The 24,783-nt window shown below is 37.3% G+C and overlaps 1 protein-coding gene across 2 annotated transcripts in view; it reads left to right on the forward strand.

Annotated features, from left to right (window-relative positions):
- Nucleotides 1-24,783, forward strand: part of calcr (calcitonin receptor) — a 65,826-nt gene that overhangs the window by 20,454 nt on the left and 20,589 nt on the right. The window contains exons 2-11 of one of the 2 annotated variants that reach the window (XM_023345342.1): nucleotides 12,809-12,876; nucleotides 16,395-16,545; nucleotides 17,781-17,888; nucleotides 20,544-20,629; nucleotides 20,741-20,876; nucleotides 20,966-21,076; nucleotides 21,164-21,276; nucleotides 22,099-22,171; nucleotides 22,274-22,384; nucleotides 22,502-22,614. In XM_023345342.1, coding sequence (XP_023201110.1) covers nucleotides 12,832-12,876; nucleotides 16,395-16,545; nucleotides 17,781-17,888; nucleotides 20,544-20,629; nucleotides 20,741-20,876; nucleotides 20,966-21,076; nucleotides 21,164-21,276; nucleotides 22,099-22,171; nucleotides 22,274-22,384; nucleotides 22,502-22,614 — 1,047 coding nt within the window. In that variant the 5' untranslated portion in view covers nucleotides 12,809-12,831. The remainder of the gene's footprint in view (nucleotides 1-12,808; nucleotides 12,877-16,394; nucleotides 16,546-17,780; nucleotides 17,889-20,543; nucleotides 20,630-20,740; nucleotides 20,877-20,965; nucleotides 21,077-21,163; nucleotides 21,277-22,098; nucleotides 22,172-22,273; nucleotides 22,385-22,501; nucleotides 22,615-24,783) is intronic. The other variant, XM_023345343.1, reaches the window with a different exon arrangement.

Genomic DNA, 24,783 nt, shown 5'->3' on the forward strand with positions numbered 1-24,783 from the left:
TTTGACCGTGTGTTTGAGATAAAATGAATTTTCCTCGCTGTGTCACTAAACCCAACGCTGGCGTAGGTCATCTGGCATTTGCCGCCTGTCCTCTACGGTTTCATTTTAGGAAATGAGACATACAAAAGTCTCACCAGGTTGGGTGACAGACGAGATGCGCAGTCGGTGAAAGTTGAGAGGAAATGAAAGAGGTGAGGAAAGGAGAGGGTGCCAAATGAAAAGTCTCTTATCCCTGAAAAATACCTTCTATTTACTCCCAGATGTCGATAACCACCTGAGTCTGCTCATTCTACTTCGGACAGACTCTTTGTATAAAGTTCTGGTTAATTGTATCAGGGCGTAAACAGAAAAATAGAAGAAAGATGTCACCGCCACAGAGGGACCAACTCATTTGTCCGAGCAAAGCTCGCCTTCATAAACAAAGTCTCTTGTTTACTGCTATGCTTGGGGTAGATTATTAATCAGTGACTAATCTGACATGTTTGAAAGTTCCGCAAACACATTTGAGTTGCGTTTTTTCTTATTGAAAATGACAACATCTTGCGCAGCAACGTGAAATCAAGATGCATTCTAGCAAAAGTGAAGATAATGTGATCAGGAGCTCTGTATTGACTTGCAATCATATTGATACCGCAATCATATTGATACCACCGAAGTGTTTCAAATGTTGCCCCATTGCAACTGCAATATGCATTTTTTAAAATCAGAATTGTAAGTGAAAGACCAACACAAACTTTTATCAGTACTCAGGTTTTTGTTCTGAACAACTGATTCCATTTTGCTGCTCTTCTGTGAAGATCAGATTTGTGGAGAAAGTTGTCAGTGGATCTCTGCAGCTCCTCCAAAGTGACCATACGCTCCTTTGCTCCTTCTCTTCACAAAGTTCTCTTTGCCCGGTTAGCTTCAATAGAAAACCATGCCTTGTGTGCCATCTGCAGTTGTGTCTCACTCTTTCAATTTTCAGATTAGAAAAAGTTAATCTTGCTTTTATAAACTCCTGCTGGAGATTTCTCTACAACTAATGCAGTTGTCTTTTTCTATGGTCTTCATAACGCCGTTTACTCACTAATGTTCTCCATGAAACCTCTGAGACGTTCACAGAACAGCTGTATAAAAGGCAGATGCTGCACATATTCTATAAGAATCCGTTGTCCCCCCCTGGGTTTCAAGACCAAGATGGCATTATTCTGTTCTTGCAACGCTTGTTCGGCCGTTCTTGCAGTTTGTCTTAGACCCAAAGTCGGGACAGAACTGTTTTTATGTGTGGTGAAATTCAGAAATGTAAATTCAATGTGAAAAAGTTCAAGGGGTCGGACACTTTTCCAAAGCTGTGGAAACTTCTCTTATTTGTGCAGCTTCCCCCCTGGGGTAGAGAGTTTGCGGGACAATTCAGGATCACATAGATGTGCTTCACAAGCCACTGAACCAAAAAAGCCAGGCCTTTGTCAGCAGGAACCCTGGAGACACACAGATTTTAGAGTAAATTAATAACCTGCATGCAAATCAGTTGGAGTTATGTAACCTCTAATCATCATCAGTGTTGCTCTTTTGTTTGCTCGAGTGTCTGCATGACTAACAATGTTTCACTTCTGATTCCTACATTCTTTTGTAATGTTGTTTTTATAGGAAGAGTTGTAGCTGTTTTTTTTATGTCAAATTAGAGTGTTGGTGTTTTGCCCTGAAATCACAATAGTGTAGCTACAGTCATAATTGGTTTAAATTGACACAAGCATTTCTCCGCTGTCAAAGCCCCTCTTGGTTGTTGTTAAGCCCTGACCTTCTTCCTTGTTGATCTGGTGGTATTAAGTAGATTCCCCACGTAAAATAACCTGCACATAAACAAAGGTTGCACTTTTCTTTTTTTTTTTTTTTTTTTGTCCATAGCAGGAACACAGCACACAATCTGACAAAAAAGAATTTTGGAAGACCTTGCAAATACACATATTTTCACTTTGAAATGCTGACTCCAACATGTTTAAGATGCATGGCACTCCCAATGCTGCTCACCACAGCTGCCTCCAGTGCTTAAGTTGTTGGGGCTGCGGAGTGATTCAGAAGGGCTACAATTTGTTCCATGTTGTCACATATAAGCCCAGGGAAGGAAATGGTTAGATGGCTCCTTTCAGTCTGCTTGGCCAACACTGAATAACTCCAAATATTACATGATATATGCTTTTAGTGCTAGGAAGACGTTTAATGCCAGGTGGGAGAAAAGTAGAAGGGAGGGAACATGCCTTAGAGCAGACAAGTGGGCAGTGGATTAAATTTATGTGCCGGAAAATCTGCTGAATAATCCAAACATACAGTCGATTTAGCCCATTTTGATCTAATTTGGGTTCATAAAGGTTTCTTATAGTGTACTTTTCACTCATTCTAAGCAGTTTGAGTTTTTTTTTGCAATATGATGACATTGGCCAAAATATTAGAGCTTCATGATATTTCCACAAAATGTCAAAGGAAAATATATGACATGATGGAATAGCTTTTATAGAAAATGTAATAGAAAAAGTTTTTTGCTTTTTTAAAAATTGCTGCTGAAATATAACATATTGATCATTACAGATACAATATTGCCAACCATAACCATTCAAGTGCATAATGTTCAGAAAGTTACACATGTATAACAAGTTGATATTAATTGATCAATTTGTCAAGCTATCTGCAGAGAAAACCAATCAGACATCAACGGCTTTAAAAGCATGACAAGTATTTCCAATCAACTGTCTTAAAATATTATTAATCTGCTTCAGGCAGCCGTCAAACAGCTAAAGGAATGTCTGGTCGCTCCACTTTCTTTATCATCGTATTAAAATGATTTAAACTGGAAATGTGCAGATCAGGCTTTTCCTGGCTGATATCAGCATCTGCTTTTCCCCATTTAGACTCCAATCTGCCAATTTCAATTTATGTTCTTTACATCATTTAATGCTAAAACTGAATTGTCCAGTATTGACAATCCTGCCCTGTTTCCTGTCCTTTGCTGACAGGAGTGGCACATGGTGTGACTTTCTGCTGCTGCAGCTCATCCGCTTCACCGTTTTATTTGTTGGGCGTTCAGAGATAGCACTTTACATGATCGCACCTGATTGCAACAAGTAGTTATTTGAGGTTTCTGAACCAATCTGCCCATTCTTGCCCAAACATAGAGATCAACACGACTTATTTACTTTCTCTTTTTCTGACTTTTCTCTGTAAAGCCCAGAGATGGCTGTCCACGAGAATCCTTGTAGATCAGCAGTTTCTGAAGCACTCAGACCAGCATGGCTGGCACCAGTACAACAACGCATTGGACATCACTTAAATTCCCATCTCTTCCCGATTCTGATGCTAGAGGTGAAATCGCTGTCATTATCTTAATGCCCAAATGTACAGGGATGCTGCTATTTAATTTGCATATGTCATTGAACTGGTCTACCTAATAAAGTGGCCAGTTAATGCTTGCATCTATTTCATCTGCACAATTACACACCCGAAATTATTCGAAGGTCAAGTGTGGGTTTAATGTCTTACCCAAGGACTCTTCTACATGCGGTGGGGCTGAGGATCAGACCACCAATCCTCCAAATGCAAAACAGCCACTTTCCACTGAACCACAGTCGCCGCGTTGGAAAGACACCCAAAAGGGGCTTTTAGTTTTGCAGTCTATGTTTCCATTATTAATCTGCCTTCATAATCCCGCCTCCCCATCCTGAATGCTCATTTAATTTCCTTCTGGCCTAGCAAGGAAAGTGTGTGGGATCATGTCAGGGCATTAGAGATTGAGAATAAATCAACTGCTTTACTTATAGCTTGGGAGACTCTGCTTAATAGAAGAAGTATCATTATGAACATCTGGCTCACCAGAGCACTTAAGGTTCCCATGCGTTATTACTGGGAAGACCTTGCACCAGTAAATAAAATATTAATTTGATAATAACAAATACAACTTTTTTTTGCAAGCAATTACAAATCGCAAACTCTTGAAGATAGATGAGATTATGTGGAAAACGATGACAGTCTAATCAGTTCAGACAGTGCCCTGGCTGTTTGTGTATTCAGTTGCATCTTAATTTGTTTACTCATTATGAAGATGAGTTTCACTGTCACAACCTGTTTGGTCTCACACCCATTAAATTTCTCCACATTCTTTGGTTGTCTGGCAGGCAGACAAAGGCGACTGCTCAGTCTTCCCTCGCTGCAACATGAGACTGTCATTGGTAATGACGTCTCCTCATCAGGACGCAATCTGCCAAAGGAATTAAGACGGTTTGGCTATAAAGAGTCTATGTGTTCAAAAGGAGTGACTCTGCAGACATCACACATGTTACTCAAGACAATTAGGGAATCACATTTCTGCAACATTGTCAGTAATCAAAAGATGTGTTGCTTGTAATTATCTGAATGAGCGCAGTTTCATGCTTCTAACTTTATTTTTTTTACAACACATAACAAAAAATAAATAAATAAATAAAAATAATAATAATAATAAAACAGACACCCAACCCAATGCGTTAAATCACAGCAGTTGTGAAAATGTTGACATTTTGGGTGGAGCCGTCATAAAGATAAAAATATATATTTCACTTGCTTTCACATGTCTTATCAGTTTCTGCTGGTTCAGTGGAGAAACCTTAGGAGGCTTTTATGAAAACCTCATAAAGTTTCTAATCTGAATAGAACAAACTGTGGAGCCACAAGTTGTGTGAGGGCATTTAGAAGAAAAGCCCATTTAAAAAACACCAATGTTACAATGACTGCCGACTGGTGTTCATCTACACCCAAGATCACAGGAATGTGATTTTTCATATTCCAACTGGAGTTGACAGAAAAGGGGATCTTTGACTAGGCCTCCTTGCACAACCCCACTGGACTACTTGGGACAAATTACGTAATGCCAAGGACAATGTACTTTATATTGTAGAGACTTCCCTTATTTAGCACCAGAATCAAATGGGTAAATTGCCAAACCTCTGCAGAACTTGGAGACATGCTGAGAAAGCAATTACACTGATAGAATCAACACCAATGTTCTCAGCACCTATAGAAGACAAACAAGCCCTCAGATGAGTATGATGAGTATCATAGGTCCTCCATCATACTTAATAGGGGCAGGACATGTTGATCCTTTATTACGCATCAAACACACCCGATGTGTGTGCTGCCCTAAAGGTGTTCATGAATCTAATCTGACCAAAGCAACCAACTGCAGATGAAATCTCAGTAGCTTTTTACAAACTCAACACTTTCCTTGTGTTTGTTCTTTTTTTTTTTTGCTGACATGCCTTCTAAAATAATATCTAGAAAGCCCCTTCAATGAAAGTGACTTCACTATCCCGTTACTCTGTGTAGTTGGCTAAAAGTGAGCTTTTTTTAACCAACCTTACCATCATCTGTGGTGGCAAGATTGCTTTTGAACAGATACATTTTCAAGAGTGTCGTTTTGCTGCTGCAACAAAAACATATTTAATTTATAGGTCTCAATGTCAGTAGGTGAGGCAAATGATTATATTTCTACTGTCAGTAAAAATAAACTGAGGAGTATCTTAAACATGTTGGAGTTTAATATTCCCTTTTGGAAAGTGAGGAATTATTCCATATGGAGAAGAAGCAGGTTATTCTTGTTTTTGTGATTAAACATGATTAGCAATAAATTTACAAATATATGGAAGTCAAAACTAACATAAAAATCTTATTGAATGTTATCCCAGGTTAATGAAATATAATTCCAGGTATGAATTATAGAAAGGGAAAACCACATTTCATTCTATGCTTTCGGGTTATTCTGTGTAGGACATATCACAAAGGGGGAACCCAGAAAGAAAGGCTGAAGACAATATATGGCAGCAAGGACCTATTTAAAGGATGTGCTCACTGCTCGGTCTGCTGGAATCTTCCAACAGAGTCTCAGAAGGAAGACAAGCATAGAAAATGCTGCTGAAAATAAGAAGGAAAAAGTAAGTGTACTGTGCAGAAACGCAGAGCTTTTAGATGGGCAGATTGTAGAAAACGGGAGGGAATGCAGGGAGAAGAGGGAGCAGGAGTGAAGACAGGAGGGAGTGGATGAGGGAGATGCAGAAAAATGAGGTGAGGGGGGAAATAGATTGTAGTAGTAAAAGATATATGGAGGTAAAAATAGACCAGAGAGGAAATGAGAATGCAGAGAAAAGCTAGGTTTGGTTGAAGAGAAGCAGAGAGAAAACAACCCAAGCTTGTTCTCTTTTACCTAAATTGGAAAGAACAGTATTTGGTATTCTTACGCTGCAGATAAAGCGAGAGCAAGTCGAGATGCAGATCTTTTGCTGCTTTCTTCGTTTATCTGTTATTCCTCAACCTTCAAACAAACACGGTCTCTTGGAAAAGTGATTCACAGCAACCCACAAGCTTAGCGTGTGATTATCCAGCTGGATTTTGCACAAACAGGGAAGAAAACTCATCACAGCACCTTACATAGCAGTGACAAATAGGTTGAAAATATGTACTTGCCCCATTTAATCAATGCCGACTAGGCAATTAGCAGATTAATGACAAAATCAGGGCATTTGTCTTGGATAGTTGGAAATTTGTTTATCAGTGGGGTGTGAAGTGCATAGAACAAAATCTACAAGCTAGGAGAAAAGAAAGCGAAAAGCTCATTTTAAACACGTGGTAATCGTTATAATTTTTGAGTACATTTTGCCTCAGATTACTTAGTTATTAGGGGAAAAAATACTTTATACTTATTGACCCACTAAAGTGATTTTTTTATAGATAAAACACAAGATTTTATACCTCGATTTTTACAAAAAACACAATTCAACTTGTTATCTGCTCTCCAGTTAGTCACAAAGTATCTAATCCTGTGGGATCAGCAGGGGTTTCATCACCATCGCCTGGAGCTCACCACCAACCCAGAAGACTAATCCGTCGGACAGACTTCTCCTGAACTTGACTTGTATACAAATTGAGTGCGTGGAGGAAAACATTACGCTTTAGGAGATTTACCTACCTACATTAATGACTTAGATTTGTCATGCAATACAACCAAATAAAATGTTTGCCAAACCTTTTTGGTTCAGATTTTGTTACTTTAAGAAGAATTAAATATTGAGTAAGTATGTTGCATATCTGTCTTGCTTTTCAATAGAATGGGAAGATGGCAGGACCATTTATTAATTTACTATTAATTGAAACATTATACTTAGATGCTTAGATGATAGACGTGTTTGATTCATACCCATGAATCAAGGTTGATTCATACCTAGGCTATTTTTTAATATGACCTTAAAATATTTAATTTTAAGATCACATAAGATTTTATTTAAAAATATATTTTAGATAACATTTTCTCTTTTGATTTTCAAAAGTCTTTTTTGTTTTCACAGTAAGAAACTGTAATTGATTACAGTTGATAATCTGAAAACATTTGAGATTAAATTAATTTGGCCTGTAGTAATTCAAAAAAATTGCTTAAATAATATAATTCCATATGAGAAATTTACAAATAAGATAATTGGGAAGCAATGGCTCGCACCAGTACCTATATGCCTTGTTTTAAATAATTCTTAGCATTACTGTATTGACTTTGTTTCTTGATCATGTAATTTGAAGAATTGTGCAAATGTGTTTCTATTCAGGAGAAATTTATGTACCAGCTTTCTGTGGTTAAGATCTGAAATGTGTCCATTGGTCAAGCTAATCCTCCTGATCTGGGATTGGTAATGCTACTCATTTGTGGCTGCAGAGCTAATGCCTTCTGTGGCTGCTGAGCCAGAGCTTGTATGTGTTGAATCAGTGGGAAATCCACAGAAAATCTGATTTAGCCGGCACCTCCTCCATCACTGATGTAATGTCAGCACAAATGTATTATGTCTCTGGCGCATGTGACCACGACCTAAACGACAGACAGGCAGTCCTGTCTGACATTACCAGACTGATGAATTAATGGCAGATGAAAGAAAAACGAAAAGACAAAGTCAGAAGCTGAAACTCAAAACTTAAATACAAAAGTCTTATAAAGTAGTTTATGGTAGTTATCGGCGATCTTAAGGTATTTTAAACAAAGCATCATGTCCAAAAATAATTATAAATACTTTGTTTAGTTGTATGCAGACATCCATGTAATATTTACAAGGTAAACGAAAATTCCATTCATTAAATAAACTTGCCCACAATGATATAAAAACTATGATTATATTCAATAAATTAGGGTATTTCTGAAAACTTTGTTTCATTTAGGATCTCAATATTATTAAGAATAACTGCAGCAATTCTGATGTTTACTTTAGTTGACTGTTGCAGTATGCTTCAAATATTTGTTGTTAATATTATCATAAAAGTGATGGGTAACTCAATCCTCTGGTACCCAATCCATGGTTATCTCTGAAAAGCCTTTCACTGCCTTTTGTCATATTATCAAAATTATCTCCAAACAGTTTCAGTCATGGATGACCGTGAGAGAGAGCAGAGATTAATATACAATGACAGATGACAATTTCTTATGACAAAAATGCTTCAAAACTCCATTTTAGCTTAAGGTTTTGCATTTTGTGCTGAGAGCTAGACTGTCAACATTTTATTTCAATGACCCACAATATCTATTTAGTTAGTCAGCACTCAAACAGGAATTTCAAAGTGGCATGGAGTCTAAGCAGTAATTAATTTTAAAGCAGACTTTTACAAATCCCTGTTGTAAACAATTAACCTTCCCCTCTTCAGTAGCTTTTAGTGCTGAACGTTAGTTTACTTTACTCTATGGCCTTACTTATGTTGTTTTTGCTCATCATCTCTGTGGAATGGGTTGGGTGTGGGCATGTGGGTGTGTGTGTGTGTGTAGGGGGTGTATTTTAGATATTATTCACCCATAAACAGCCGTATGGTCTGTGTTAGAGGTCACATGTGGAGCTACTGTGTGAAGCTTGTTCTGAACTTGTTCTAGATGAGAAGCAGATTCTTTAGTAAAGAACATGAACTTGTGCTGAAATGTTGAAATGTGCTTCTTAATGCTTCTTAATTTTTTAGATAAAGATACTAATCCCTGATAAAGACATTCAGGACCTTGAAAACTTGCACGTTTGTAACTGCAGAATGCAAAAATAAAGCTTAATAACATAATTAAACCATGCATGCATGGCAAACTGGATAAAGATTATTAAAATATTTTAAAATATATTCATATTTTATTTTAAATGTAAGTGAGTAGAATATAAATTATTTTGATCTATGTTGAACGAAATCCAGACTTTATAAGGTTCTGTTTTATAAAAAACATGACCTCAAAACTAACCACATAGGCCATGACTGTTATTTACTGCTGCACCCCTAATTATTAATAATAAAAGACATAAACTTTGAATTCAGATGCATCAGTCTGAATTTTGTGGCAGATCTTTAATGTCAAGAAGTCTGATTCAAGGAGAGTATGGAACAAGCATTTAAAATATTTATTTCTAGCCTTCCCGCTTTAATAATATTTTTACATCACCACTGAACAATATGGACCTCACCTTTTGTGTCAGTAAAAGGGATTTTCAGAGATGACTCTAAGCTGCACTTCAGTACAAATGTGTGTGTGAACACTGTTTGTGCTATCTGTAGGTACAGAGCAATTATTTTCCATGACTATTTAAGGCTTACCAACCTTGGTTTGTATTTAGCTCCCCAAAAAATTATGCTTCAAATTTAACTAAAGGCCCCCTTCAAATTTAGCCTAAACAAGAGTAATGCTTGTATCACTCATCTCGTCAACCTCTGCCACCTTTGAACCACATTCGGATGCAAGCACACGGTTGATTGTGGTCATAACAACTTTTCAATTGTCAACACAAAATTTCCCACTGTTAAGTTAAAGGCCACTGTTGTTGTCTTACATCTGAACAACACAAATTCGGAGGGGGATTGACGTCCATTTTGTACGTAGTAATCAGCGGCAACTTTAATAAAAATATCAAAGTGAGTTTTTCATTTGCAAACTATGAACTAAATTTGTTCCAGTGAACAAAAAACAGATTTAATAGCTACCAATGTTGGAACCTGATAGAGGCTGACTTCACAATTCTGTCGCCACCAAAGCAAAGATCCGATGCCCTCAGTGTGGCAGCCTGAACTCAGCCTTTATAAATTTACTGTTTAGGTGCATGACACCTTTAGAAAATAAGTAATTGCTCAAAAGTATAGGAGACATAGTTTTTACTGTTGCCAAGTGCAGGATTTATCCCCCCTTACAGGTACTCTTTGTGGTGGCCGTAATTGCAAACCATTATAACACTTAGCTCTGAAATTCAGCCACATGATAATTTTCATCTTTCGGTGTGAGACCAAACTGAACAGAATTAGTCACTCGCATTCAGTTACATGGACTTCATTGGTTTTGCAGTTTATCCTCCATGAGATGTAGAACATTTGTCTGTAAAGAGGCCAAGTAATTCACCTTACACAAAATCCTTTGCCTGCCTGCAGCTAAAAATTGACTAATGTGAATTGTTAAAGAATTTCAGAAAATCTTTTTCCCTGCAAGGAGATTGTTGATCCATTAATTTCCCTTGCCTTTAAATATAACAATATTTGTTCCCCCACAGGAAATTTACATAACTGCAGCAAAAAATAAGAAGAGTACACACAAAGCAGGGGAAATGACAAGACCAGAGGAATATTTAAATCCAATGATAGAGAACATCACTAGATATAAACAAGCATTTACTGCATTGAGTCCAAACAGGAAATTAACTTTAAAGGGTGACTGCACTCAGATAGAGGTGGCACTGATATCATTGCACACCATGATGGCTGCAACTGAAAAATGTGTGTTGTTGTGTGTATCGTGCATGGAGGAAGGTGCTTCAATAATGCTCTTTGGTGCATTTAGTGTGAGTCTCAGTGAGCAATTGTCCAGGAGTGAGGATAGCTTAGGTAGTAGCATCTTACTGAATGCTTAATTTTAAAAAGATGAGCACTAAATCTTCCTTATGTGTTATCTTTGTATATCAATGTCTCTCTATGACTCTCTGATCTTTAGTAGCACACTGAATTACTTTTGGTCTTATGATTAAAGTTTTGTTTTGCCCTGAAGATTGTGGTTTACGATTGCAGGCACTAAAATGATCGTGAATATAAATCATGAGCAATTTCATAGTTCAAACGCTGAATAAAATGGGGGTCCCATTTCTATTGTCAAACTCTATCTCATTAAGTAGTTCTAGGTGTAAACATTGTCGTTCTTTCATCTGGCTTGGGAAGCTGGTAAAGAGAGGCAGCTAAAAACTATCTGAGAAAGTGAAAGGACACATTTCCCATCATGCACTGGGCCAAATAGAGCTCAGCCTGCAGCTGTTTGCATCTTATTAACTCTTGAGCACTTGTGTAACTCTATAAAAAGTCAAACACAAATGTAAGCACCATTAGTTGTGCTTGGAGCTCCATTAATTAACCTGAGTTCTGCGCAGCTCATGCTCATGTAAACAAGCCTATTATGTGTCCCTCTCTGATTCATCACTAACACTAGTCCGTCACAGCCTGTCTGTTTAAAATTACTGTGCTGTAGATTAATAACTGTGTGCAATATTGGAATGGATAGAGATGAGTTTAAATCCATTGTTAAAACTTGATTGAGACTTCAATTGATTCTCTTTTTATAAAATTACACCAATGTATGTAATGCTAATTCTGCAAAATTTGAAAGTGTTTCTAGCCAAATTTTAGGAATCAAAATTAACAATTTTGTAGGTAAAGGATGTGAAGCTTCATAAAAGTCTCAAATGTAGTCATTAAACACTGGCAAAATTGTTTAAAAATACCTGCAGTTGTCTTCAGCGAGCTATGGAGATTTGCTTGGGAGAATTTCACTTGTAATTTGATGTTGCTATGTTTAAAAGACATTTTTCAAAAATATTTCACTTGTGTTTTTAGATGAAATTTGGAAAAACCTATCACTAATTGAAAGGGTCTACTTTCCCAAAATGTCATTTTTTAAAAAAATATAGGATTTTTGAAAACTCTTTTTTTTTTCTTGAGACTGAGACATACAAAAAAAAAAACAAAGAAAGAAAAAGAAAACTTTACATTTGATGCAATTTTTCCATCAACATGCTCAATTTTGCATTTTAAGAAAATGTCAAAAGAGACATAAGAAAAAACACTGTAGCATTGAAAAAAACCTTGGCTGCAGATGAAAACCCTCAGCCTTGAATTCTTGGCACGTGCTGTACCAGCTTTATTTGTCATCTTAAAGCTAAGTAGCCTACCATCAGTGTGCCACTGCTGCCAAGAGAAATACTATCAATAACTCTGTGACTTGCGCACCCATGTCTGACTGCTGAAGTCTGCACATCGAGTTGCTGTGACGGTGTTTGGAGCGAGTAGGCAATCCTTAGAGTTCAGATGCTGGAGTGCGGGGTTTCCAGCAGGTTCTCTGTAAGCCAAAGTGAAAGTCCTGAGGTGAATTCTCAGCCCACATGCCTTTGCTGTTCTGCAGAAGCAGAGGCTCTGCACATAATTAATGGGTCCTAACTATATTTGTCTGACTCCCCCTCTGTTTTTCTTCATTATTTTATAACCATAATTGACTTACTTGATGCTATCTTTTCATGTATGGATTAACATGTCACATGTATGTGTGTGTGTCTGCTTTTTAGATACATACAGAGAAGTGTTACATGTTCAAAACTGCATTCGTTCTGCTGCAGTGTTTTCCATTTCTTATGACTGGGTCTGTGGATGTTTTCTCTCAAGAGGCTTATTTCCTGATCTGAAGTAAAATCAAAATAACAAAACATTGTTTTTTTCTCAGTCATCTCATTGTAGATAAATTATTTCTCTAATAGGTTTGACGTGTTGCTCTTCTCTGTTCTTTCTCCAGAGACTTACCTGTGTGTGGAAGATATGAGGTGTGCAGGCTCCTGGTGGATCGTTTGGTCTCTTCTGGTGGTAAGCTTTCATTTGGCTTTCATTATTTAACTTTGCAAAGTCCTCAAAGCCCTTCCTATTTTGTATCCCGTGCACATGTGCAGAGCGTTCAGTTTCTATTAAAGGGAGATGTAATATGTCTTGGTCGGATGGTTTCATTTATCAGCAAGAATCTCAATATCTCATGATTGCTTTCCACTAAGCGTTATGATTTGGGCTATTTAATTAGCTCAGCTTGGCTGGAGAAACTAAAAGATGAATGACTCGGGAGTGCATTTGTTGCTTTTGTGTGAGTAGTGCCTGGGCGCACAGGTTCTGATATCGACAGAATAAAAAAGAAATTCCCATGCTGCGATTGTGGTGTTGCAGTGCATTCATTTGTTTTCATGTTGTGGACAGAAATTACATTTTGAAACTCTTAATTGCAGCCAAATCATCCTTAAAATAGTACTCCACGGTTACCAGAGAGAAGGCACAAGTAAGGTATTATTAGTGCTTTAATTAAATCCTCACCTATGTTTTGTAAAATATATTGGAATAAATGTTGTTGCATCAGATTATTTACTGCAAAATGACTACAAAAGTAAAGTAGTATAATTTATTTAATAAATATAACTTACACAATAATTAATTTAATAGTTAAACATTTTCATAGCTATCTTATTAGTAGTCATTTGAGGATTTAAAACATCTTCATCATTTGACTGCATGCACCAATGTTTTTATGAAAATGCACTAGTTTATAAGGTGTAGCATAAACTAATTTATTTCCAATACCTTATTGTTATCAGGATGGTCAATTTCCACCTGTTTTTATTCTAAATAAGTCACATACAGAAATTCACCAATTGCAGCTTTCTGAACAAATAAGTATGTCTATAATCTCTTAATTTTTACAGTCAGCATCCTCTTTTTATTTATTTTTCAAAATTCAGTGTTTTGTGTTGAAAAGTCGAGTTCAGGTTTAAGCTGTAGAACAGTTTAGATTTTGAACCAGATGATAAAATCCCTGTTCATAAAAATAAAAAAAAAGACCCTCATTACTTTACACAATAAAATTTATTGAGAGAATAAATGTGCAAAAAAGTGGGGGTATAAATTACTGTCTTTTTCACTTTTCCTTAATACAGAATGTACTCCCCTCGGACCATTCCTGCCAATTTGCCCCCACTTTTTCAAAACTGACCACATACAAATGAATTTAGCTAAACTGAAAACTTGCATGTGTGTTCATAATATCTAGTGAAATTAAATCAGGAAGTTGAAGATGATAATGTTGTTTAAAGGGAAAAAAAACCCCAGCAACTCAACAGATAAGTTGAGCCCAAAATTGTCCAAATCCCTGGAAGAGTTAGGTTTAAATTGATTTGACAAGCATATTTGTTTTAACTTGTTGTAATATTAATAATTTTGAGTGGCCCAGTCAGACCGATAGTTGGAGTCTGATAGAGAATCTGTGGAAGGAGCTAAAAATGTCATTGATGGTAAGAAGGCCCGCAAGCTTTGGAACGCATTGTCAAAATGATAACAAATGGTTTGATTGCTGCCATACAAATAAAGATGTTTCCAGTGATTACTGAGAAAGGTATATGTTATTCTTGATATATCATTTTTTTGTTGCAATGTAAATAGATAAGTCGTGTCTTCATTTGGCTCAAGGCTTTTTTCTTGAATAAATCTTCAGATCTATCAGCTCAACCTTCACCGCTGCGATGGGGCTGAGTCATAACGTGTTCTCTTTGAGATATGGCATTAATTAGCTTAATGGACTCTTTTCTAATCATCAGTAAAACATCCCAGCATGACACACTGCAGAACTACAAATCATGTAGGGACGACTTTGCTGTGCTTTGTCATTAAAAATGGAACTTGATGGGAGTAGTGCAAACAAACGTCATGGATGTCCTGATGCAGGTTACACAATAAGAAATTGAAGCTGTTGTTTTAACAATTACAGCTGGCAGCAAGTGAAAACCCAAAGTTTAGTTTCTCAGAAATAAAAAAAAAAAGAACAACAGCTTTGGACTAGAAATTACGTGTTGTGCTACGGCTTAACCATTAATAGGGAAGACTGCTGAATTCACAGATGTTCAGCTGGCAGACACTCACACCCTCCACAGGGAGGATTAGCCACAAAAGGTCAATAATAAAGATAAACCTGTTCACAGAGTGCGTTATCCATGCAGATTAATAGAAAGTTGAGTGGAAGAAATAACCCTGGCCGGGAGAACTTTAAAGGAAAACCCATTTAAGGATTTGGAGCAGATTTATTGGGTCTGGATTGCAGCTAGAGGCAGTGTTTCAGTGTTCAAGCTGTGGGGAAAGCAATTATGAGATATTGACATTCTTGCTGATAAATTAATAATCATCAAAACTAACAGGAAGAAAAAATAAATAATATGTAACTCTATAAACTTTCTTTTTAAACTTAACAATGGAAATAAATTGCTTTTCAGTTATTATTTAAATTTTGTTTAATTGCTTTTTAAATGCACCTATCTCTCTCTCTATAAATTTAATTTCACTGTTTTAATTAACAACGTGTTTCAACATCAGGCGCAACACTGGAACATTCCAGGTGCTTCACTTCTGATCAAATGTAAATGTTACTGTGGATTGTCATTTTACGTTGTTTTAAATGCTGTTTTTATTTAACTCAGGAGGAATAAGATGCTGTAATGAAGGAAGAAATGCCTGACATGAGTTTTTTTTAAAAGAGAAAGAAGATTTTTTTTTTTTTTTTCTGATATTGGTGGTGGCCTGGTGGTCGTATGTATGACGTCATTTACTTCAATGCTTGGAGTGACATCATATGTACGGCTGCTAAACTGCTACATGGGACATCCTGTTTTTGATGGTACTTTTACCCTTTTTTTTGTCTTTTGCAAGCTTTTTTCGTATCAAGAGAGGTAAGGACGTCACTTGGCTCCTTTGAAAAGAGTTGGGTTAAAGAAGCTCCTCAGTTGCGATGAAAGCTGGACATGATACTGGCAAAGTATTTAGATTCGTCAAATAATTCATGAAATGCAAATGCATAAGCCTGGCTCTCGGAGAGGCTTAGATTTTGCCCCCAGAAATGTGAGATTAAGATAAGTCACACCAATATAAGTTCTTTATCCTTCAACGAGCAGCACGATCGAATCAGCATTTTCATACAGCACCTTTTCATTTTACATCTACCTCCAAATACAAACAATAGGGCAAAGATATGATTCTTTTGGAGAGAAAAAAATCAGCTGCTTAACTTCTTTTGTGTGATCCGAAACACATTTTAATGAGTCACACACTTGGAGAGAGACCAGAATTTTAAACCAGAGAAATTGTGATCGGAACAGCTTTCAAGGAACTTTCCAGATGCCTTCCTCCATTTAAAATGCCATCATTGGTAAAGACGTGCATCTTTATTCAAGCTTGTTTTTCTGCAAAGTGAAACATTTGAAGACCTCGCTGCTGCTGAAGATGATTTTTACACTTTATTGTGTTCCTGGCTGTGGAGGGAATGTAAATGAGAACATATCTGATTTCTTTTTCTCCTACAGCTCAGGGAGGCAGCAGACGCTGGAACAATCGCAGACGCATCACTCAGTCCTGGACTGAGCACCAAGATGGGACAGAGTGAGAAGGCGCTGAGCCAAGGTCAACACAGATGTGTCGAGCCGTCCAAAAGAGATGCCCAAGAAAACAGAACTGGTGAGAGGCAAACATCAAACCACTCAGAGACTGTGACAGATAAATGGTGGTTTGCAAATGCATTCATACCCCTTGAATTTTTATTCAGATTTTGTCACAAACTACTAGAATTTCACCTACCGGCTTTGAACAGCTCAAACTACGTTTTTTTAAATGTTCTTCCCTGCATAATTCCTTAAGCTTAATAAGATTGACTAGCGTGTCTGTGAACACAATTTTCAAGTCTTGCCACAGATTCAGAATCGGATTTAGGTCCCGCATGCGTACACTGAATCATTCTTAAGATAAACCGTAACGTTTTTGGTGCGATCCAGCCATTCATTTGCACAACACCAGTGACCTGAGTAGCTCACACCGGCATCTTTTCAAACCAGGTCTCAGAGTGAAACGTTTCTGTAACAAACCCCCGGGGGTGTTACTCTGCAGATAACAAAAACAGTGGTGGATAGCATTGGGATGTGTTGTGCTACTTAACCTGTTCAGCTTAGCACAATTTCTGATAAAGAATATATGTGTTACATGAGCAGTTTGTTCATAGGAGACAGAGATGGGTTGCTATTTACAATCAGGTAGAAACTAAGGGTCAAAAGCGCATGCACATTTGACAACATGAAAAAAATTACTGTGCCATATAGTGGCCTGGCAGAACAACTACAGCTCACTTAAGATGTCTTGGAGGTGCCGTCTAAATGTGGAACTTCCCTCCCCCATCAACACCCAAAAATACCAGCAGTTTTCAGGCAGTGGTCTCATGCAAATGTAACCTTAGATTCTGACTTTGAGTTTTGGTGTTCACACTTGTCAGGGTTTTTGTGCCACACTTTTTCCATTTTCAAATGCTGGCTTGAACAGCACGTTTCTAGATGTCCTAAGCTTTGGGATATTGTTTTACAGCCACATCCTACTTGATGATGCTGATCTTCACGATGTTACTGATGTTCTTTGACAAACCCATTTTCCTTCTGTTTCACAGCTGAGCATTACCACTTGCATAAAATCCAAGAAAATACACAGACGTTTTTGGTTTTGATGAAAAAAAAAAAAAGTTTGAATTGAAATACTTTTGCAAAGGTGAGAGCATAACATTTTTTAAAGAAGGTTGGTGGTGATGGCAGTGGTTAAGCACAAATGATCTGAGTCCTTTTAGGTTAGAAAGGTTCTGTGGATTGTATCATACTTTGGGGAAAAACTCAGGCAGTGTATGTGTTTATAATTATACTTATTTGGCTCTTAAGGTCTGTTCTGCGCTCCAATGTGGGATGGGTTTTTGTGCTGGAATGAGACACCGGCTGGGGAATCGGTAACTCTACAGTGTCCAGATCACCCTGACCTCGGTCCAACCGGTAAGTTTTCTGCTTTTCTCACTAGAGTAGAGCAACCAGCTGGAAACTGGTCCCTGTTGAACTATATATGTATTTTTACACACCAATGCAGTGTGTGCGTGTCCATAACAATGAAATCCTCCAACACTTCATCTGCTCTTGAAACCCTGATGTTTTCTGATTTAAGTCAGATTTAGAGTTTATAATTCGAGCATAGCTCCTTAACTTCTTTCAATGTCCTGTTTTCTCATAATGCTAATTCTATCAGGTCTCATTTTACAGCTACTTACTTTCACATTCCATGATGTTAGATTCATTAATCTTGTGTTACATTCTAACATGTCAAATTCTAAGATAAAAATGCTTCTGCTTAGGGCTTTCAAGCCCCTTCCTCTTACACCAGCAGGGATTTTTCAGTTGTCTGGTTTTGGGTCATCTTGGAAGTTTATTCAATAAAGTTACCTGCTCTGTATCGATCATAAAAGCAGCTGCAGCAACATGTAATTTGTTTAGTGACTCACCATATCCTTGAGTAAAAAACAATATTAATGAATTGACCTTTCCATAAGTTTCAGGGATGTTTGTGCATTTAGCAGACAGGGGCACCGGGTTGGTGCTGGAGTAGCAGGTGTTTTCTGAAGAGTTGTTTTATTGTAAAATGTCTTATAGTGTATCTTACAGGTGCTAACGGACAATCCCTTTGCGAGAGCGTTCAAGTAGATGGCAGCTATTTTATTGAGCACTTTGCTGGCTGACAGTGACTTGACTTTGATAGCAGCGACTAGGGATAGTCAGTGGAGCTCAACGAAGTGAGAGATGATACTTAACATCACCTCCCTTATGTACTTGCATGCAAAGGATTAAGAGCTACAATTTACAGTTTTATTTCTGAGTGAACTTTGTGCTGCCTTTGTTTGCGAATGCAAATCGTCTCCTAAATTTCTGAACAAACCTGTCCAGTCAGTTCTCACCAAAAGCAAAAATGAAATAAATACAGCCTTTTCTCTGGTTGGTGGTAGTAGAATAAATTGCTCTATAGTGTCAATATACCCTGCGTGTTTATACACCCTGGAAAGACATATTTTTGGATAACCTTAGTTTGATTTCAGTGTTCAGCCTTTTTTTTTCTTGTTTTAGCTGATATTTAAGACATAAGAGGTCATTGAATAATTTATTAAGGCTTGGTAGGAGGCACAGTCATATTGAAATTGAATCATATTGAATTGAAAACATTCATATCTTGTGGTCATAGCCTGTGCCTACGTTAAAAACATTTCCACAATTATTGGCGTCCTTGTTCAAGAGTTGGAAAAAACCTTGAAGTAATAGACTGCATGAGTACAATCTCAAACTGAAAATATTAATTTGAAAAGATTTAATCATTAATTGAAACCATTGCTGTTAATAACTTTTTGCAAATTTGACTTTTTTTTGTGCAAATTTCAACATTTACCAATTTGAAAGCATACAATGTTGTTTAACCATTCCTTTTTAAATCTTTCGAAAAATCCTCCATTCTCTTTCAACTCAGTCTATGGGGTTTTCTATATGATTTAAATCTGTAATGACAATTATTTTATGGCTAGTGAATCATCTCTGTGTTGATTTGACCATATGTTTTGGATTATTATCACACGAGACAGGTCGGCCGCTTCTCGCAGAGGTTCTAGCTGAGTTCAAGCATAAAAACGTAACAAATGCTTCCTTGTGCTTCCTTTTCCCAACACACCATTTAAATGACAGCCGGTACAAGAGATGTGCACATCAGATAAAAGGTAAATCTTTATCAGATCAGTCAGGGTGGATAAATGCGGGCATTTATTTGAGCCGAAATAGACTGTGGACTTCGATTATGTAAGAAAGGTTAATGCTTGATTTGCAGGACTGCTGGTTTTCACAGAATGTGAAATTTTTACATTGTGGATAATTCGAGGCTCAGTAATGTCTAGCTGAAGAGATCCAGAGTCGGGTCATGTCATGATTTAGGAGATGCAACATGACAAAGAGAGGGGAGGTGAGGTAGAGGACAGAGAGATGAATGAGGAGTAGGTGGAGGGGAAAAAACAGGAGAGGAAAAAAGGCAGGAAAACTGGAGCCGGAGAGATGGATGGGGAGAGAGAATATGAATGAGGGAGCCGACTGGTTGTTTTTGTACGAGTTGGCTCATGAGGGATCCTACTAGAAATATCTGTGACTCTAAGAGTCCCCATATGGACCATTGGGAAGCTTGTACTCCCGATCTATTGCCGGGAGGGGATTTTATTTCGCGAGCAGTTGATGAGCTGTCACCTAGGACTAAGCTGTTGTTGCTGCCTCTGTCAGGAATAATGTGTTCTCATTCTTGCAGCCTCATCACAGATCTCTTGTACATGTCTTTTTTCTTTTTCTTTTTTAAATTTGACATTTGAGAATTTGCCAAAAAATTACTCCAAAGGTGGAAAACATTCTGTTTGATGCTGCGTGCCAAGGTGAATTAATCATAGTTTTTCTAGTACTGCCAAGATTCGCCGTGTCAGGATTATGCCAATATGCTACTGATGAAAAATAACAGAGCGAGGCATCCAAAGCATACACTCTCTACTAAATCTCTCGCTGAAATAGAAAAGAAAAATAAATCAATTGGGAAAGTTACTGGTTGATTACACTGTGTGCCACTTCTTTTCTACTTCTCTGCAGAAAAAATTACCAAATATTGTGACAAATCAGGCAACTGGGTCCAAACAGGTTCTGCTTGTGGACCACCTTTAAAGAGCAAAATAGAGGTAACTGTTTAATGGATAGAAGCAATAGAAAGATGAGACAGCTTGTGCAACTTTTCATGTAAACAAAGCAGCTGCTTGTCATTTTTTTTTTTTTTTTTTTGCTTCCAAAAGGAAATTAGTTTTTTAAAGGATGCGGCAGGAGAGCCAACCACAGAAGCCATGTGGGTCAGAACAGAAAAAATTATTCTTGAAAACGAAAACAAATGCCTAGAGAAAATGAAGAACGCGCCACCTTATAATAAATCAGGTACTGGCACGGTTTATTATTATTTTTTAATCCTACATCTACAAGAGGTTTAAATATGCTTTCATTATGTTTGTGATGTGGTGTGGCAGGCTTGCACTGCAGTAGGAACTGGGATGGCTGGCTGTGCTGGGACGATACTCCAGCAGGAAGCTACGCATCCCAGAACTGTCCTGATTACTTCGTAAACTTTGACCGCACAGGTGAGAAGCAACACTCAAGAGGTTTTATTTTTTAAGTAAAACAATTTTTATTAATTAATTAATTAATTAATTACACCTGCTTTACAGAACAGGCAAAAAAGTACTGTGGAGCAGATGGAGAGTGGTTTCGTCATCCAGCGAGCAATAAAATTTGGACCAATTACACACTCTGTGTGACAACCGATGACAAGAGGCCAGCGGTAATGTCTATTTATAAGAGATGCACTGATCACTGATTTTGTGGCCAGTTTTCATTTTTGGTTGTGCTTTTGATTTTTCTTTAAGAGATAGACGTGACAAAATTGTTCAAAATTAGTTTTTTTCAACCTTCTTGTCATGAACAATCATTATTTGTTTCTTGTGCAAACAGCAGGGGCAACATCAATACCAGTTATAGTTCAGCATTCCCTATAAATTCATTTTTAAAATAAAAACAATAATTATAGGGTTGACCATTTAAAATTAGCTTCCCCTAGCATCTTATTAAGGAAAATAATAAGATGCTAGGTTTATTTTTACCATTACAAATAAGCACTGTGTATGCCTACAGATTGTACATCTTTTCTGTAAGCATTACATTTCCAAAAAGCTTCAAACGTTTCTAAATCCATAATTTTGGATTTAACATATTAACATATGTTGGACAGCTCAAACAAGAAACCTGCAACTTTGTACCTTCCTGTTATCTGCTGTGAGCCTGGCTTTCCTTTGCTTTCTTCAGTGAATTTTAGAACTATCTCAACATGTAGCTGAAAATGTTTTCTTTTAGATAAGCTCTTATAAACGCCTCACTGATTCTACAAATAATTAACCTGAAGTCTTTTTACATTCACTGGTCAGAGAAATGTGCTCTCTTTGAGTCTCCAACCGCCTGGTCATCAGCTAAACTGGAAACAGGCTGATTTTGATCAATGGATGATGTCACAGTGCATCTCTTGAATTTATCACACAAGTTATTTTAGTGAAAGTCAGCCTTATTCGTACACAAAGTAAGTCATTTTAAAACTGTATTTTCTCCACAGAAACTCAAAGTAGAAGAAAATGAACAGAAATGTCTGCAAAAAATGAAACAAGACCCAGCACTCAACAAAACAGGTACATTTTAATGTGGTCTTTATGGGTAAAGCTTCACGTTTGACAATGTCAACGGGTGTCCCTTCGAAACAGCTATTTAATGCTGTTGTGGGTTTGTTCAAGCGCCATACTGCAGTCGTAATTGGGACGGCTGGCTGTGCTGGGACGATACACCGGCAGGTACCCTTGCCTCTCAGAGCTGCCCTGATTATTTTTCTGACCTCAACCCCACAGGTAAAAGAAATCAATTTCACTCTCCTACTAATCTGCTCATATCTGCTCATGTATTCTAAAGCTAGAAACCACATAAGTGCTCTGCATAATAATAATAAAGTGTATCCTAATTCCTAGCAATGGCTACAAAGTACTGCGCAGAAGATGGGCAGTGGTTTCGCCATCCAGCGAGCAGCACGACTTGGACTAATTATACGCTGTGTGTTGACGACAACCCGGAGATATTGAGGGTAATTTCCTCTTTTTAATATTAAAGTGACTTTCCTCACAGACAAGATCAAGTAAAAGTAAATAAACTGAACCTCCACCATAGCATTTATCATCAAAACAATGCAGGTAAACGTTACCCAGAGACACTGCCATTATTGCACCTACTTTTATCCCATTTTTATTGTTCATAGACCTTTAAATGTTCAGAATGCTAGACTTTACAAGTTATTCTCACTTAACCTAAAGAAACATCTGATCAGATAGTTAATGTATAAAGCTTGAAGAGCTAAAAAGAAAACTATTACCCAAGGTATTTGGAATGAACTTAATAATTTTGTATAGCTTTTAACAAGTCTGCTAGCTAGGCATTTTGCTACAAAATAAAGCCTCTTCAGATGTAAGAATAAAACCTGCACTGCATCTTGTCAATGTTACCTGGCCTTAAATGGTGTTGTGATAGTTAAAAAATGATGTTAAAAAACTGCTATGTTGTTGTAAAACCACCTCGCCATAGGTGCTTGTATTTGATCATTTATTTCTAAAGGATTATCAGATTCACTACATGACTTCCGTAAAGCTTTAATAAATGTGAGAATGTTTTAGCCTGTCAGTGGCGACAGGCTAAAACTATCCTAGCTAGCTTTTCTCTGTTTTGATAATATTCTGACTGATATTTGGTCAGAAACTACTATGCTTTGAACATTGTCAATACTTGGTTTGGTCCCTGATTTCCAGGGACAGTCCAGGGACCTGTCCTCGGATTGTCTGTTATTGTAGCAGGTTGAGTGTCGACTGTTACCATGGTAACTGGGGGTAGAAATCGCGAGTGAGCATGCTGCGCCGCAACAACAGCTCTTACGGTAGCTGCTTCCGCTGCTGTTAACATAGTAGAGTAAAAAGAAGAGCAGAGTGGGATGCCTTTTAAAAAGAAGACAACAAAGGTAGAAGAGGACAACCGACTGGGAGCTCAGCTATTCTGTCATCTGGTACGTGTGAATCGACTTATATTATTTGGGCTGGGCCGATCCTTGCCATCATTAAGCTTTCATTCAAGGTAAAAGAAAAAAAAAAACTAACAAAAAACCAAATCAAGTTTTTATTAACAAACAGAACAACAAAAAGCGAGATTAGCACAGAGATCAGCATGAGTCAGCGAGTGAAGGAGATTTCCTAACAGGATGACTAAAATAAAGCAAAATGTTTTTGGAATTTGCTGGTGTTCTTTATATTTTCAAAGTTAGGCATGAGTTTGGACAAATGTAGGTTCCTCACAAAACTGAACGAATCAGTCACAGGGAACCTGAAATAAGAACTGCATGGACTGTGAGATCATTTCTGTCTGTCATCAGCTTCTACCTCCAAATGAAAATAGTTATTTTACAGGATTTTTGGCGTTTCATCAGCTGAGGAAACTGTGTTAATATTTATATTGTATTAGGGCGATCCCAGTTTCTCATCTAAAAATAACCAAATTCAAAAGTAAAAAAAAAAAAAAAATCAAATTCCCTTTATTAAACTAAACTTATTGTTTATGTCACACATTCTAATGTTTGGAGATATTATGACATTATGTCTGTAGTAAAATAGTGACTGACAGAAGAGGAGACAGGTGGAAAATAGAAAGTCTGAGAAGAAATGATGAATGAGAGCAGAAGAAAATGGGAAAACTCATAGAAGAGTTGAAGTGAGAAGGAAAGTAGATTTATGGAAGGAGGGAAAAGGGGAAGTTGTTTGGATGACTAGACAAAACAAGCTGAAGATTAAATAAAAAGTTTTAAAAAATGCATCTAATTTCTTGTTTGTTAAATGTTTTATTTTACTATTACCTGCTCACTTTCAGTTTTGCCTGTAATCCTTTCTGCTCCTATTTTATCCAGACCTGATCACCGTGACTGATGGCTCTTCAGACAGAGGAGTCCTAGCAGAACCAGAGATGAGATCATGATAGCAGACTTCACTCACCTCACAAACACACTATATCCTTAACCACCACCTCCATATCTATTACTGCTCTGCTCTGTTTCTACTACTATTACCACTACAATTAACTATTAAGAAAACAACTGTGGATTAACAAGTTCTTGCTGTTACACTTGATTATTGTTGCTTAAATATGAATAAATATGTAAACTGTGACTGTCCCAGTTTTTTCATTTCATTTTCACACATTTAATTCCTCTTTATGGCCA

Source organism: Xiphophorus maculatus, chromosome 13 (assembly GCF_002775205.1).
Source record: "Xiphophorus maculatus strain JP 163 A chromosome 13, X_maculatus-5.0-male, whole genome shotgun sequence".
Lineage (NCBI taxonomy): Eukaryota > Metazoa > Chordata > Actinopteri > Cyprinodontiformes > Poeciliidae > Xiphophorus > Xiphophorus maculatus.